The sequence below is a fragment of the Salvia splendens genome, chromosome 16 (assembly GCF_004379255.2).
Source record: "Salvia splendens isolate huo1 chromosome 16, SspV2, whole genome shotgun sequence".
Lineage (NCBI taxonomy): Eukaryota > Viridiplantae > Streptophyta > Magnoliopsida > Lamiales > Lamiaceae > Salvia > Salvia splendens.
In genome coordinates, this window is record NC_056047.1 from 13,731,311 (window position 1) to 13,746,880 (window position 15,570).

The 15,570-nt window shown below is 35.9% G+C and overlaps 1 protein-coding gene across 1 annotated transcript in view; it reads left to right on the forward strand.

Annotated features, from left to right (window-relative positions):
* Positions 1-15,570, forward strand: part of LOC121771392 — a 54,792-nt gene that overhangs the window by 26,359 nt on the left and 12,863 nt on the right. Inside the window, exons 27-44 of the mRNA XM_042168175.1 lie at positions 124-237; positions 335-519; positions 619-727; positions 2,702-2,845; positions 2,985-3,275; positions 3,933-4,583; positions 4,684-4,875; positions 6,812-6,912; positions 7,897-8,186; positions 8,287-8,371; positions 8,462-8,791; positions 9,166-9,528; positions 9,620-10,109; positions 10,554-10,717; positions 11,231-11,387; positions 11,563-11,832; positions 13,243-13,440; positions 15,266-15,308. Coding sequence (XP_042024109.1) covers positions 124-237; positions 335-519; positions 619-727; positions 2,702-2,845; positions 2,985-3,275; positions 3,933-4,583; positions 4,684-4,875; positions 6,812-6,912; positions 7,897-8,186; positions 8,287-8,371; positions 8,462-8,791; positions 9,166-9,528; positions 9,620-10,109; positions 10,554-10,717; positions 11,231-11,387; positions 11,563-11,832; positions 13,243-13,440; positions 15,266-15,308 — 4,177 coding nt within the window. The remainder of the gene's footprint in view (positions 1-123; positions 238-334; positions 520-618; positions 728-2,701; positions 2,846-2,984; positions 3,276-3,932; positions 4,584-4,683; positions 4,876-6,811; positions 6,913-7,896; positions 8,187-8,286; positions 8,372-8,461; positions 8,792-9,165; positions 9,529-9,619; positions 10,110-10,553; positions 10,718-11,230; positions 11,388-11,562; positions 11,833-13,242; positions 13,441-15,265; positions 15,309-15,570) is intronic.

A 15,570-nucleotide genomic window follows, 5' to 3' on the forward strand; every position in this document is an offset into this window, starting at 1 on the left:
CTGTTTTGTTATTTCTTCTTAATAGTTTTACTTCTCTACAACAATTGGCATATAATATAATCTTATATACTATAACAATGGTTATACATCAATATACAAAAACTTTTTTTCATCAATCTGCAGCTGGAATTTTGTTCATTTCATACTGATGATGAAGATTACGAGGGCTATAACTATAGCCTCCGTGGGCAGCTCTCTGAAGTCCGAATTATCTATTTGAATCGGTTTATCCAAGAGGTCTGTTAGTCTTTCAGTTATTGTTTCATTTAGTTGGGTTAGCAATCCAGACTATTGTAAAGATGTATTCAGTGTTGGAGGGCAAAATGATTTACAGGTTGTCAGTTACTTTATGGGTCTTGTTCCTGCTGATTCAAAGGATGTTGTCTGGATAAAAGATCAAGTGGCGAATTCAGAGAACTGGCTTACGGGAAGTGAAATTGAAGGATCACCTGCAGTTAAATTGGATCTTTCTCTTAACAAGCCCATTATTTTAATGCCCAAGAGAACAAACAGCACTGAGTGAGTGTAAAATTTGCAATGAATACTGATTATCTGCATTAACAATATTTTAAATTTTTTGTAAAATTTACATGCATGATCTTATGTCCTTGCTTGCAGCTATTTGAAACTTGATGTAGTTCAAATCACTGTTCAGAACAAGTTTAGATGGTTTTGTGGGAATAGAAGCGACATGAAAGCAGTGCATGTGGACATTCTTCAAATTCTCGTAAGATACTTTTGTGATTCATACTTGTTATGTACTACAGAAAGTAACATCTGTAGAAAACTTTTGATTGACAAAATGATTCGCTTTCTTATTTTTGCCTGATGGAAAACAAGAAAGGATTTTGTTTAGCTATATCTTGGGGTAATTCTTTTGTTGTTCTAGAGTATAATTAACATTCCATAAGTGTACTGGACTTTTTTTTTATTCCGGCTTTGGGAGAGACGCATGAGGGTCATGCGTCTCCTTTTAATGAAACGCATGATGGAGATGCGTCTTTTAGAAAGACGCGTGACTCTCATGCGTCTTTCAATTTTTTCGGTTTTTTTAAAAGACACATGAGCGTCATGCGTCACCCAAATTTGTACGCCATGTTATCTGAAGCTTGCCGAGAATCTTGCTGCTCTCAGCTTTAAATTGTGCATTGTCAGGTGATGAGAATTTTAATTGGTAGAGATAATTATAGATTCCTCCTCCGGATTTGATGAGAATGGGTTCCTTAAAAGTCTCACTGTAAAAGCAAAATAGAAGCTAACGATTATGCGGAGAAGACTACCTATACCAAGTAAAACAAGTTAAAGACAAAATGTTCAAAAAGAAAACATTGACTGTTCACTAGTGACGCATGACGCTCATGCGTCTCTCCATAAGACGCATGACGCTCATGCGTCTTTAAAAAAACCCGAAAAAATTGAAAGACGCATGAGAGTCATGCGTCTTTCTAAAAGACGCATCTCCATCATGCGTTTCATTAAAAGGAGATGCATGACCCTCATGCGTCTCTCCCAAAGCTGGAATAAAAAAAAGTCCATAACACTTATGGAATGTTAATTATACTCTAGAACAACAAAAGAATTACCCCCTATATCTTTGGGGAAGTTGCCTACTGGTAATATATGTTACCGAATGGTTACTGAATAACTTTGCTCTGAAATTTGTGTTGTGTATGTCATTCCAAAGTTATGGATCCTTCTATGCTTTTCTTTTCTTTTTGCTTTGTTTTTTTTGTTTTTTTAATGTTTTGCTGTCCTTTCTGTCATAATTTATTATAAGAGAGCTGAAGGAATCAGGCACATGGTGGATGCTTCCTTTGTCAGTTATTGATCTGTTTCTTCTAACCTTGGGTTTTAAATTACAGTTGAGGTTGAGGGTTATGGAAAGTAATTGTTCTACAGTTCTATTATTATGATGGTTGATTTGAATAATTTGATTAGAAATTTGAGGACCATGAAGAATTGCTAGGGGATATACAGGATAATCAAGTTTAAGGTTGTGTCATTGATCAGTATTGATAAAGATTTTACATTCTCTCTCTATCAGGTTTGGGTAGAGTCGGTAGACACTGGAGTATGTTGTAGATAGTTCTGTTGCTCCCATCATCCTCTTGTTGTCATTATTAATAAATTGTTCTGTTATTATTGAAATATTTGTTGTGTCATAATTTTCTCTCAATAGTTATTTAGATATCTCAGGTATGACAAAAGAAACAGATATCTCTAATGAATAAAACATTTGAACTGTCTTGTAATCACTATACAGGTCAACAAGCTCCCAATAACAATAGCAAATTGTTGCTATTTCAAATTTTGGTCATTTATTGATCAATCTAGTTTTGGAACATATTTGTATTAAACGTTGGTTAGGAACATCTATTGGGATTCTTTGGATCCATGGGATTTACAAGACCCACTCTTGCCATAGCATATTCTTGTTTAGCTTCTGTAAGGGGTCAGGTCTCCACCTATGAAGGTGCAATAATTTGTATGCTTTTGCTGCAAGTGCTGCTTGGCATCATTTACCACTTTCTTCCGCTGGTCTATTGAAAAAGTTATATATATCCAAACTATATCAGCTGGTCTAACTACTAAAACAATAGCTGTACCTGGTTAGGAGGAATTCCTTGTCAACAACTCTATTGTTTGCTGTATTGCTTTCATTGTTTGATCAATTTTCTGACTAAAATGTGCTCCTTTTCAGGTTGAAGATATCAACTTAAATGTTGGTTCCGGGTCTGTATTAGGTGAAAGCATAATTCAAAATGTTAAGGGTGTTTCTCTTGTCATTCAGAGAACTCTCCGTGACTTGTTCCATAGAGTTCCAAGTACAGAAGTCACGATTACGGTATCATTCATTACTGCAAATCCTGACTAGTTGATTGTTGTCTGTACTGATCTTTTGGGTATTAAAACCTCAGTTTTAGAGATGCTGCATTGTATTTAGTATAATGACATTGTGCTTCTGCCTTAAATTTTTTTTTCAGATTGAAGAATTGAAAGCAGCTTTGTCCAGTAAAGAATATGAAATTATCATCGAATGTGCTCAATCTAATATTTCAGAGACACCAAATCTTGTGCCTTCACTTAAAAACGAAACTGCACCCCCTTTGATTGAAGTGGGGGAATCCAGCGCAACTCGAAGTTTAGATCCTGCAAAATCTAAATCAGAGCCAAAGGAATCATGGATTGCTACTAAGGTTTCTTTGCATATAGACATGGTTGAACTTAGTCTTCATTATGGCATTACAAGGGATACATCACTTGCTACACTCCAGGTAAATTGATGCCTTTTAAACTTCCCATATGATGGCAGTTGTTCCTATACAGTGGTGGTTTCAGTTATCTCTTTAACTGATGTGGGATAGTTAGTATTTTGTTTTTAGTTTCAATTGCCAACAATGACTATTACACCTCATTCTGGGAAGAGTTATGCCATATGTGTGAAAACATGTGCTACCAACCCTTAGAATGTCTCGAGAATCACTTCTTGGATTACTGTTACAGTTATTATCTTACACAGCAGATTTGTCTCTGTAAATATTAGTGTCATGCCAGTATGGCAAGATTCTTTGTTGTTTAAGTGCATAAATACGAAGCATTTTGATTTTTTCATTATTTACTGAATAATTCCTATATATTGACTTTTGTTGGAATGCACATTTTGTCCAAGTTGATATTCTGACTAACCCAAGTTCTCTCCAGAAGTTACTGAATGTAGTGATCACGAGCCTCAGCAAACCTTGCATTATATTGAATGCTATTTAATTACTAGTATAATAGTATTTCTTTTTGGTTATGTAGTCTAATCATTATTCAATTACTTTCTTCATTGAATATATTTCCTAGTGTTTGTCTGATCACCTCCCTTGTATTGTTACTTTCCATTTTATTGGTTTCTAGTTTCTACAGTATAACAAGATTTTGTATCTCAGATACGTGGAGTATGGCTTCTGTATAAATCTAATACAGTTGGGGAAGGCTTTCTGTCAACCACACTTAAGGATTTGATTGTTGTTGATGATCGCGAAGGAACAGAAAAGGAGCTCAGGTTGGCTGTTGGGAAGCCTAATGTTGGTGAATACAATCATAGAGCCACTATGCTCAATAACAAAGATCATAATGTTGTGGACAGCAATTCTTTGGTGGAAGGTGCAAGAAAGTACACTCCAGCAATTCTAATTCTCGATGCCAGATTCTATGAGAAGTCCACATTTGTTTCTTTATGCATCCAGAGGCCTCAGTTGCTTGTTGCACTTGACTTTTTGCTTGACATTGCTGAGTTTTTTGTCCCGACTGTTCGTGGGGAAATGTTATATGATGATAATGCAAACTTTTCACCTTCTGTGCATGCACTCATAATTGACCAGCCAGTTTTTCATCAACCCTCCCATGAATTCTCTATTTCTCCGAAGAAGCCTTTGGTTGCTGATGATGATAGATTGGACCTTTTCATATATGATGGAGGAGGTGGGGTTTTGTATTTGAAGGATAGACATGGATTAAATATTTCAGGTCCGAGTATAGAACCTTTAGTTTATGTGGGGAATGGAAAGAGACTACAATTTCGGAATGTTACAATCAAGGTACTTCATCGCTACATCTTAATGAGATCCCCCTTCTGTTGTTCTATCTAAATTCTATGGCTCAGTTGCATCTGATATATCTCTTTTCCCACTGCTCCAGATTGGATCGTACTTAGATTCATGTGTTTTTCTTGGAGCAAACAGCAGCTATTCAGCTAGTGAGGTGGATAATGTATTTTTGGATGGGGAAAATGCAAGCCCTACTCATCACTCTTCAGGTGGAAGCCATGTTACTCCAGTATCACAAAATACTGTTTCTGCCCGACCCTCAGAATTGGTTTTTGAATTGCAGGTACAATGCTAGATAAACACATTTGGTTTCACATTTTATTGAGCATGATTTTTTATTAAATGAGAGCACTTTTATGTTTAGCCAAGATGCAGTGGCATATCTTGAATTTGGTGCATTAGAAATAGTCTCCACAGGGGATATGGAGTGGATATTAAGCAAAATATTTGCTACTTCCGTTAGGCCTCTATCCAAGAAGAGAGAATAAGAAGGTCTTGGCACCAGATGCAATTGTCAATATAATAAGTAATGTTTAATATTCCATCGGGTAATTGTGTTTCAAAAGTTAGCATTTTAAATGTGTCGTCGTCGTCATCATCATATCCTCCTCTTTTTAACTTTGATCATTTGATCATACGTCTAAGTATACTGCACTCATAGTTTTTGTGTTCCTATCACCAGATTCAAATTGTTTAAAAAATTGTAGAGTTCATTCGGTAAAAATTGTCACAAGATATTGTCTAAGGGGACGTTTACTTTGAGTATTAGGATAGATGGTAAAACATAAGATATGAGTATTTGAAGGACAAGATGGTCGAACAAGCCTAAAATTAATCAATCCATCAAAGTCCATCCTAGTAAACGGTGGATTAGGTTGGACTATTTTTATGAGTCTCCTATTACTCAATGTAAATGTTGAACAATAAATTATAGATATATGTGGAGAAGTATATAGACATAGTAGAGAAGAGTAGTAGGTGTTGGTGTAGTTCATTACTCAACATATGCCACATATATATAGTACAAGAGACTAAGCTAGACTATGTCATACCACCAATGTGGGATACTAATATTCTTAACAGTAAACATCCCCCCAAAAGTTACAACAGAAGAAATCTAGTGTAAAACATTGGGCTCTAAATTCTAAAAACATCATTAACCAAAAATCCTTGAAGCTCCGGTATCTGAAGTCGACTTGTCTACTTTATGCCTGAATGTGCCCCAAACATGACCATATGGTTCTCCACATCTAAAAATCTCGTATTTCCTTTGCATCCAAACTTACCAACAACAATGGCGATGAAGTGTGTCTTAGTTGGTAAGACGTTTTCCCTCCAACCAATAAGTCAAGGGTTTGAGTTACCATGGCCGCGCGGTAAATGGGGAACCATTATTTAATCCTCTTAAAAAAAGAACACTTACCAACAGTGATAATTGACATTATTCTCCAAACAATCCATCCCCATTTTTCTGACACTGTGCTCAGAATCCAAAAGAATCAGGTTGGATTTTTTAGATCAAATAGGACTAGCTGGGTAGATAGAGGTGGTAAAATCTAACCTTTCCATCAATGTATAGTGGGGCAGGTCGTTTTGAGTATCAAAACCAGACAGAAAATCTCTAGCTCCTTCTACACTCTAAAACCCCACACATGATACGCAAGAGAATAGATCTATAATAAGAACATGGTCTTTTGTAACTTTCATTATATTTTGACTAGTTATTTGTATAGATTCGTAACATATTTATTTATTTATGATATTTACGGGAGTACATACTACATATCGATTTGAATCTTTGAATATGTCGATTTACAACTGACATATACAGCAATCTAGTGTGCTGAATTTGTAATTATGGTTTTCTTTTGGAAGTCCCAAATTAAAATATGTTATTATTTATTTATTCAGAATGAAACGAGGGTTGTATCATTGGAAGTAACAAAAAAGTGGTATTTTTAAAAAATAAGCTATTTAGTCAAACATTCTTTTAGATGTTGCCAAAGGGAACTAAGAAGATATTTCGAATTTTTCTTTCAGTTTCAATGTTGTGTTTGTTGGTATGTGAATTTAATAATAATGTTAGTGCATAGAATTGTTATTTTCTCTGCATCTGTGTACTATCTATATCTTGAATTTACACGTTTGGGAGGTCATTAAGATTGCATGGACACATGTATGGTGCTTTTTAAGATTTGATGATACAATGTTTATTTCAGGCTATTGGTCCTGAGCTCACCTTCTACAGTAAATCAAGAAATGCAGAGGAACAGATCCTCTCTAACAAGCTTTTGCATGCACAGGTGGACGCATCCTGCAGGTAATGTTCCATAGTCAGTTGACTTCTTATTCTACAGCTATGCCTTCATTACACTTGTATGCAACATCTTCTCAAAATGATCCAGTACGTCTGATATTTGACAATATATAGTACAGAATTGACAAAAGAACTTCCTTGAATCCATTTTCTATAAGATTTATTTAGTTATAAGTATCCATTTTTGCTCAAGTAAATTCCACTCTAGCATATTCCTTTAAGCCTGAGTATTTGTTAGCACGATTTTTTGCAAACCATCCCTTTGAGTGTACCAGTGGTGTGCTGAGTCATCTCAGGGGTGAACAATTGTGAGTATTTGATACTTGTGTGAGATTAGGGACCGTGGGCTGGTTCTGAAAGCTGACTATTAATAGCCTAGTACAATCATGGGTAGGGCATAGTGGGATTACTAAGGAACAACTGCCGCTTAATACTAGGTGGGAGTTTTACCTGATTTCTTGTTCTTTCGATTTTTTAAGTTTTATTAATTGAAATTGGTTGGTCAGTCATTTAATCAATAAATCTCTCTTGACTTCATCAGTTGGTTCCACCCCTTGACTTTTTATAGCAACTTTATGCCTATAATGATAATGAAAGTTAACTGATAAAATTGGACAAGGGATTTAACGTGTTGAATCTGTTGATCAGAATAAATGCTATTAAAGCTCTGTCAGAGGTAACCAAATAGCTTTTTATTCAACTTCTTGTTGAAGAATATTTGAATTTTGGCTAAATTTGACAAGATAGGTTTATTGGAGGATTTTTGATGTGCATCCTATACAAGATGGCTTCATTCACATCAATTGTGCATTTACTATCTATGAAATTGACAGAAGAAAATTCACCAGGATTAGCAGATAACATATACACCATTGAAGTTGTTTATTTTGATAATGTGAATGCAAGAGTAGTATGACTCTGTATATCTGTAATGTCCAACGTCATTAAATGTAATAATGGAAAATGTTTTACTCAATGCTTGTGCAGGCTTATTTCAAAAGGAAATACAATAGAAATGAATGCAGAAATTCTTGGTTTAACCTTGGAGAGCAATGGAGTGAAGATTTTGGAACCTTTTGATGCATCTGTAAAATTCACTAATGCTTCTGGAAAAACAAACGTAAAGTTGGTGGTTTCAGACATATTCATGAATTTTTCATTCAGCATCTTGAGATTGTTTTTGGCTGTTGAAGAGGATATCTTGTCATTTTTAAGAACCACGTCAAAGAAATCAACTGTTTTATGTTCAGAATTTGACAAAATTGGAACCATAAAAAGTAAGTTTATTGTATGAATGGTATCTGATCTCTGTGTTATTTGTATACATTTCATTTTGTTTCTCTTTTAGCTTTCAAATTACCAATTTGTACAATGCAGGTCCTGCCAGTGAACAAGTTTATACATTGTGGAGACCTCAGGCTCCATCTGGTTTTGCTGTGCTTGGCGACTATTTGACTCCGGTGTTAGTCAACTTCTAATCTTCTATATTCCCCTCACTTTCACCCTTTATAATCCATACAAAAACATTAAGTCTTGATTCCTCCTTTGACAGTGACAAGCCACCAACTAAAGGTGTCGTTGCTGTTAATACTAGCTTAATACATGTTAAGAGGCCAAAATCTTTTAAGCTGATTTGGCCTCCTTCACACGTCCTTCCGGAAGGCTCAGGTATTACTGAATTGACTGTTGATGAAGGCTGCTCTAAGGGAGAAGCAGTGTGCTCAATTTGGTTTCCTGAAGCCCCAAAAGGCTATGTTGCAATGGGTTGCGTGGCTTCTCCAGGAAGGGCACAGCCTCCTGTTTCTTCAGTCTTCTGTATTTCGGAGTCTTTAGTTTCTCCTCGTGGATTGAGAGATTGCATTGTTGTTGGGTCATTCTCTGGGTATGGTATATCTTTTTGAGTAAAGCCTGATTTACACCTTTCACTTTTGAGCTTAGATCATAGTCTGTACTTTAATATTTCAAAAGTAACAAAGTGCCACCTTCTGCTCTCATTAATTGATGATATTTTAACAATACCCTCGAAGAGGTGGCTAGTTCAAGATGCTGAACAACAAAATTTTATTTTGGAAAAAAACCATGATTGTGGGAATGGACACACAGTAGAAAACAATGCCAGTCCACTGAAATATGGTATGCTACAAGTGAATATTTGTGACAAGGAATGGATCCTAATTTTATGATAACCGACCACTTTAATTATGCTCTTTTCTCAGTTCGTGTAACCACTTATTGATTTTTGAGGTTTGACTATAGGTGCCCAAACTTGGCATTCTGGCGGGTTGATAATTCTATTGGAACATTTCTATCTGCTGATCCTGCCACTTTGAGTTTGACTAACAGAGCATATGAATTACGTCATTTTTACTTGGGCTATCGGGAAAATTCTCCTCAAGAGCTGAAAGGCTCTGATCAAGCTTCTAGCTCTAGCTCTTTGGGTAACAATACTATTGAATCAGAAAGGTCATCAACTGTAAATTCCAGGAGGAGGATTGAAGCGGTTGCTTCCTTCCAGTTAATATGGTGGAACCAAGGTTCTGGATCAAGAAAAAAGTTATCTATCTGGCGTCCTGTAGTTTCAGAAGGAATTGTATATTTTGGTGATATTGCAGTTCAAGGGTACTAACTCACCTTTTCTTAAACCTCACTAAGTCCCTATCTACTTTGCATTATAGTGCAAAGTGATACTTATTCTTTCAATTCTTTTCAGGTATGAACCACCTAATACTTGCATTGTTCTCCAAGATTCAGAAGATTATGACCTGTATAAATCACCTTCTGATTTTCAGCTTGTTGGACAAATAAAAAAGCAAAGGAAAATGGATAATATATCTTTCTGGATGCCTCAGGCTCCACCTGGTTTTGTTACATTAGGATGTGTTGCTAGTAAAGGCAAACCCAAGCAGTCCGATTTCACATCATTAAGATGCATTCGTGCTGATATGGTCTCAACAGATCAGTTTTTGGATGCAAGTATGTGGGACACATCTGACTCCAGGTATATCGAAGCACAATTTAGCATATGGACAGTTGGAAATGAATTGGGAACCTTCATTGTGAGGAGTGGATTGAAAAAACCTCCTAAGAGGTTTGCTTTAAAACTCAGTGGTCCGGACATACCAAGTGGTTCAGATGATACTTTGATCGATGCAGAAATAAGAACTTTCTCTGCAGCACTATTTGATGACTATGGTGGTGTGGTAAGTTCGTGACTTGTATTATGCATGAGTTCCGAGTATGTTTGCAGCTTTATTTCCCTTTAATAGTAAAACATATCATGCTGTGGCATTCAAGCCTTCATTAAATGCTAAAGTTGATTTGCTTTCACATATTTTTTATATATACTTATTGAATTGTATACTTAAATGAAATATGTGCTTGTGAATATGAGTTGAAATCCTAAATCATGTTTAGTCTTCATCTACTCTTTTGTCTACTGACATTCTCACATGCACTTGGACTTGTGCCTTTACATGTTCATTCTTGTCTATTTGTACTTAACTGTGCTTGTTCATTTGTGCTCCTAAAATTTCACATGTTAGATCTCTATATGTGTGAGAGATAGATTCCATCTATGGGGCCGGATTATTTATTTCTATATTTGTTTTTTGCTTGCCATCCTAACTATTGTTTTGACTCTGCAGATAGTCCCACTTTGTAATATTTCTATGAGTGGCATAGGATTCACCTTGCATGGGAGACCCGATAGCCAGAATTCGAGTGTTACATTCTCTTTAGCTGCAAGGTCATTCAATGATAAATATGATTCATGGGAGCCTCTTATCGAACCAGTTGATGGATCACTGAGGTAAGCTTTTGCCAGTTTAAATCTTTCATCATCCTTCCCTAATTGGCGGTGGAATTATGTAGCATAAACTAATTAATACAGATGGAATAACTGTGCATAGTTGTCTTTGGGATTACAATGTCCATCATGCATGTTTTCCTTTTCTCTGTCCTCTAGATAATTATATTGCCTCATATGGTAAGGAAATGTTAAAAGAGGAACTTAGTATCACTCACTCTCGTAATTTCTTGCATGTAAGAAATTGTCATTATGTACATTTTGTCATGCATTTGACATTCATAGTGATGTGGATAACGATTTCCCCCTAATTTTTTAATCTATTATTCAAATGTAGTGTGTCCGTATAAAGCTGTTGGATATAATGGTGGTAACTATAGTCATGGCCTCTCTAGTCTCTTTATTCTCTCATGCACATCCTTCGTCTATCTAATATTGTTCTATTTCTTTTTTAACCTTTATCTATTCTTTGGGGGCGGCAGGGTTATCATTAACAATTGTTTTCACTTTTCATAGGTACCAATATAATCCTAATGCTCCTGGTGTGGCTTCAGAGTTACGAATTACTTCAACAAGAGATCTCAACCTGAATGTGTCTGTTTCAAATGCAAATATGATTTTACAAGCCTATGCAAGCTGGAACAATCTTAGTCATGGCCAAGAATCATGGGAGGTATATTTCTTCGTCTCCTGTTTTAGATATTTGGTTTCTTTTTGTTGCCATGTCCATTAGTGCTAGATATAGGATGTCTGTAACTTGGTAGAGTACTGAGCAATCTGTGCATCAGAGAGGGAGACTTATCATATAATATTACCATTACCGGTGAAAGTCTTAAATTTGTTAACAGGAAGCAAGTTCTCCCTCTAGTGAAACCAGATCAATGACCGCTGTCCATCAAAGAAAACATCACTACATTGTACCCCAGAATAAGCTTGGAAAGGACATTTTTATCAGGGCCTCTGGAGTCCGGGGACTCCCTGACATTATTGAGATGCCAGCCGGAGACAGGAAGGCCCTAAAACTGCCTGTTCCAAAGAACATGCTGGACTCTCATCTGAAAGGAGATCTTCTTAAGAAGCTCCGACTCATGGTAACCGTAATTGTGGCTGAAGCTGAGGTGCGTTCCTATCTGGATTTTCTTCTGATTTATACATGTGGTGTTACTGATGACTTGAAATGGACATACGAAGATGAATATTTTTATGAGGATTATGAGTGGAAAATTTGTGTCCGAGTGTTAACTTGTGTGACTGAGCAACACTGAACTCTTATTTACTGATGACTTATGTTGCAGTACAAAGTTTCATATTTTTGCTTAAATTTCAATGTGTGTAGCGGGAGTAGGGGGGTACTTAAAGATAAGTAGATTGGATATGTAAATTAACACGATACTCCAAATTTTCTAATGACGGTAGATCGAGTCTAGTTTACTGCTTAATTGGCGCTCAGATCACTCGATGAATTAATGGACATGCTATCAGCATGTGCATTTAATTGTGATTATCATCTGATCATGGATTTTCCTTCTCTGGTTGAAAAACATACATTCTTGAAATGTGGTTCTAAACTATGGTCCCTACCAACATTTTGGTGATAACTGATGCATGTTTTTGGAAATGCTGTTTGTTTGAGTTCAACGTCTTCATTGCCATAATGAGATTTAGCTATTGACTTGAGCATGCAATGATACCATATACAAGTTGTATGTACTAGTTGGTTGTCATCCTGGTTAACAATTTTCGGGGCAGTGATTTGATGTGAGGATTTTCCTCAAGTGTAGTTCTTAACATGGTATAAGAAAGCATTTATAAGGAGCACAAGTCGCACAAAAACCACATGAATTTCTTTTTCCATTCGTATTGGGTTTTGCGTGGATCGAAAATTAATGGGTTTCACGTTTTAGGTTTCAAGCATCAATTTAAAGTGGCATGTGTAAAAATAGCTCTAATTAGAAGGATTAAAGGTAAAATGACTATAAATTGGAACGCAAACCCAACGTTCTGATTCAGTACTCTCGCTCCTCTCACATCTCTCTGTCTAATTATGTGTTTTCATATATTTGCTACTCCCTTGGTCCCATAAACACATGCTTATATTCCTTATTTGTCCGTGCCATAAAAACATGTCCAATTCGTCCTTTTTTCCCTTTTTTGCAATAATACCCCTTCAAAGCTATCACATTACATAACAATACCTTTAAAGTGGCCCCCTTCTTCCACTCACAATACAAATAACACTAAAGTATGACCCTTTCTCCACTAACAATACAAACAACACTAAATTTCTTAACACTTGTGCCCAAAAGGTTTGTGCATGTTTTTATGGGAAGAAAGGAGCATGTTTTTATGTGTTTTATTATACATTAAATATAATTTATGTGTTTTTATGATTCATGCCTTGAGGTTTGAAGGCTTTTAAAACTTTGGGTCTCAGTTCTTATGAGTTGCAGGGTCCATGCAACATCAGACTATCCATATATGTTATTGATATTTCTCATAATGCTTCTGTCTATTACTTGATTGCGCAGCTCTTGAAGCTTGAGGGTCTGTTCTCACATCAATTCAGTGTTGCTGTCCATGTTTTTAAAGATCAGAGTCAACTTAGTCAATCACACCTAAACCAACAAAGTGCACGAACTTGTGGAATTGAGCCAAGAGGTTCTGAATCTTCAGAGATTATATTTGTGAAGTGGAATGAAGTATTCTTCTTCAAAACTGATTCAGTGGTTCGTTTCTAAACTGATTGAATGATAAATTATGCATAAGCTGGTATATCTCCCGCATGTGCTATATAGACTTCATTTAGTTGATTTTTGGATTTATTAAATATATTTCTCATATGTACTTGGATCTTTGAGTACATGCACATGTACATATAAGTTCTTGAAGTGGATTGCCTTTATTGTATTAGGGGGCGTTTACTTAGCGGATCAGCCTAGTTGGATAAAAAATGGTATAGGCTAATCTCTTGTTTACTTAGATGGATTGGAATTTTGGGATATCCCAAAGCCCGCGGTAACTCCTGTCATTTGGATAATTTTATTTGATTCATATCCCATTCAAAAGGTGGGATTAGAGGAATTCATGTAACATGGATAAAATACTCAATCATCTATCTTATCAACCATGAAAAGTAAACACCCCCTTAGCGGCTCATATTGCATTTTCTCGTTTCTTGCATTAAGCTGCTCAAATATATCTTGAATAATCCCCGGATCTGTACCATTAGAGCTAAATTCTGTTTAAAAAGACTGAAAGGGATAATAGCCATACCTGAAACCCTATACCTCCCATATTTTACTTCCAGCCTTCCATCCCCGATTTCACTGGGTAACTTTGGTGAGGGCTGAGAGAAGTGCTGGAAAGGAGGGCATGGCTTATGGATTTGATAGAAAAGGAAGTCTTTCCCTTTGAATGGAGTTATCCCTAAGGCATAGTTTCCCTCCTTAATTATTGCCAGTTTTTCACTCAAATTATAATGTGGATTGCTTTTGAGTCAAAAACCTCTGAAACACCTATTTGCACCAGAGCTGAGTAAAAAAGGAACTTGCTAGCCCGAATATTCTCAGCTTTCTCGTTATGAAAAAGGAAAGTCCAATCTGTGTCAGTTTGTTTCCTCGAGTTCTTTGAAATAACACTTTTGGGTACTTAATGTATCCCGTCCAAACTTTGGAGCATAATGTGCATCAAAATAACAAGTTAGGAGTGTTAAGTGCAAAAGAAATATTCTAAAAATGTAAATCTTGCAGGATGATTCAGCTGCCAATGGAAATATGTTGTCATCCGCTGGGTCAGGTGGTTTAGTTCCAAGATAAAAGAGGTCCTATTATTAAATAAAAAAGTGCAAACATGAAGTTCAGTATGTTAGTTTAGGGGGTTTAGTTCCAAGAAAAAAGAGTTCATATTATTAAGCAAAAAAAGTGCAAAATATTATGTTTGATGTTACGTGCAAATAAATATGCTTGAAAATGCAAATCTTGCTGGATTAGTCAGCCACCAATTGGAATATGTTACAAACTGCCAAAATTAACTAGTTTTTGGGGTTTAGTTTCAAGAAAAGAGAGTTCATATGATTAAGTGCGAACAAAAGAGCCTGCAAGTTCAGATGGACTAAGCCCCTAAATATTTTTTAAGTGTAATTATCACAGGTTTTGTATAAGTGTACATTCAGATATACTTAAAGAAGTTTATATCTCTATTGATGAGTCAGTGAATTGACTGACCTGCTTTAATCATTGAGTTGAGCCCATACCATGTGCCAGTTGGTACTATAATCTAATCGTGAACGTGGGCCAGGCAATATCTTGTGCAAAGCTTTTTGACCGTTCTGATTGAATGATCATTGAAACTGTTGGTGTCGTTTGTGATTCTCTAATAAGCTTTGATGTTTAGTATATCTCTCCTGGCTCCACCGTTATGTTTATATTTCACATATCAACTCCTTCTGGCATTGCATCTTGCTAGCCATGGACATAGCTATTTGAGATTATCAGTTCTTATTCGCAGTATGAGTATCGGCTTAGTGGCCACATCTTACTTTGTGTTTTACAGGACTGCTGCATGCTGGAATTTACTGTAACTGAGACTGGAAAAGGTAACTTTTTTGTTTCCTATGGACTCAATGTATTGACATAACAATGACCAATTAAATAATAAAGTGTATTTGCAAAGTTGAGAACATTGTTTTAGTGGCACTTCATCTATAACATTATACACACCATTGTATGCACATGAGATAAATTAAGCTTATCTTTAGTTATCTTTTCTAGTGAAAATATTCATTATATATAAACTTATACCAGCTGAATTATATATTTATAAAGCACAGTTCCCACAACAATAGATGCTTTATCTGC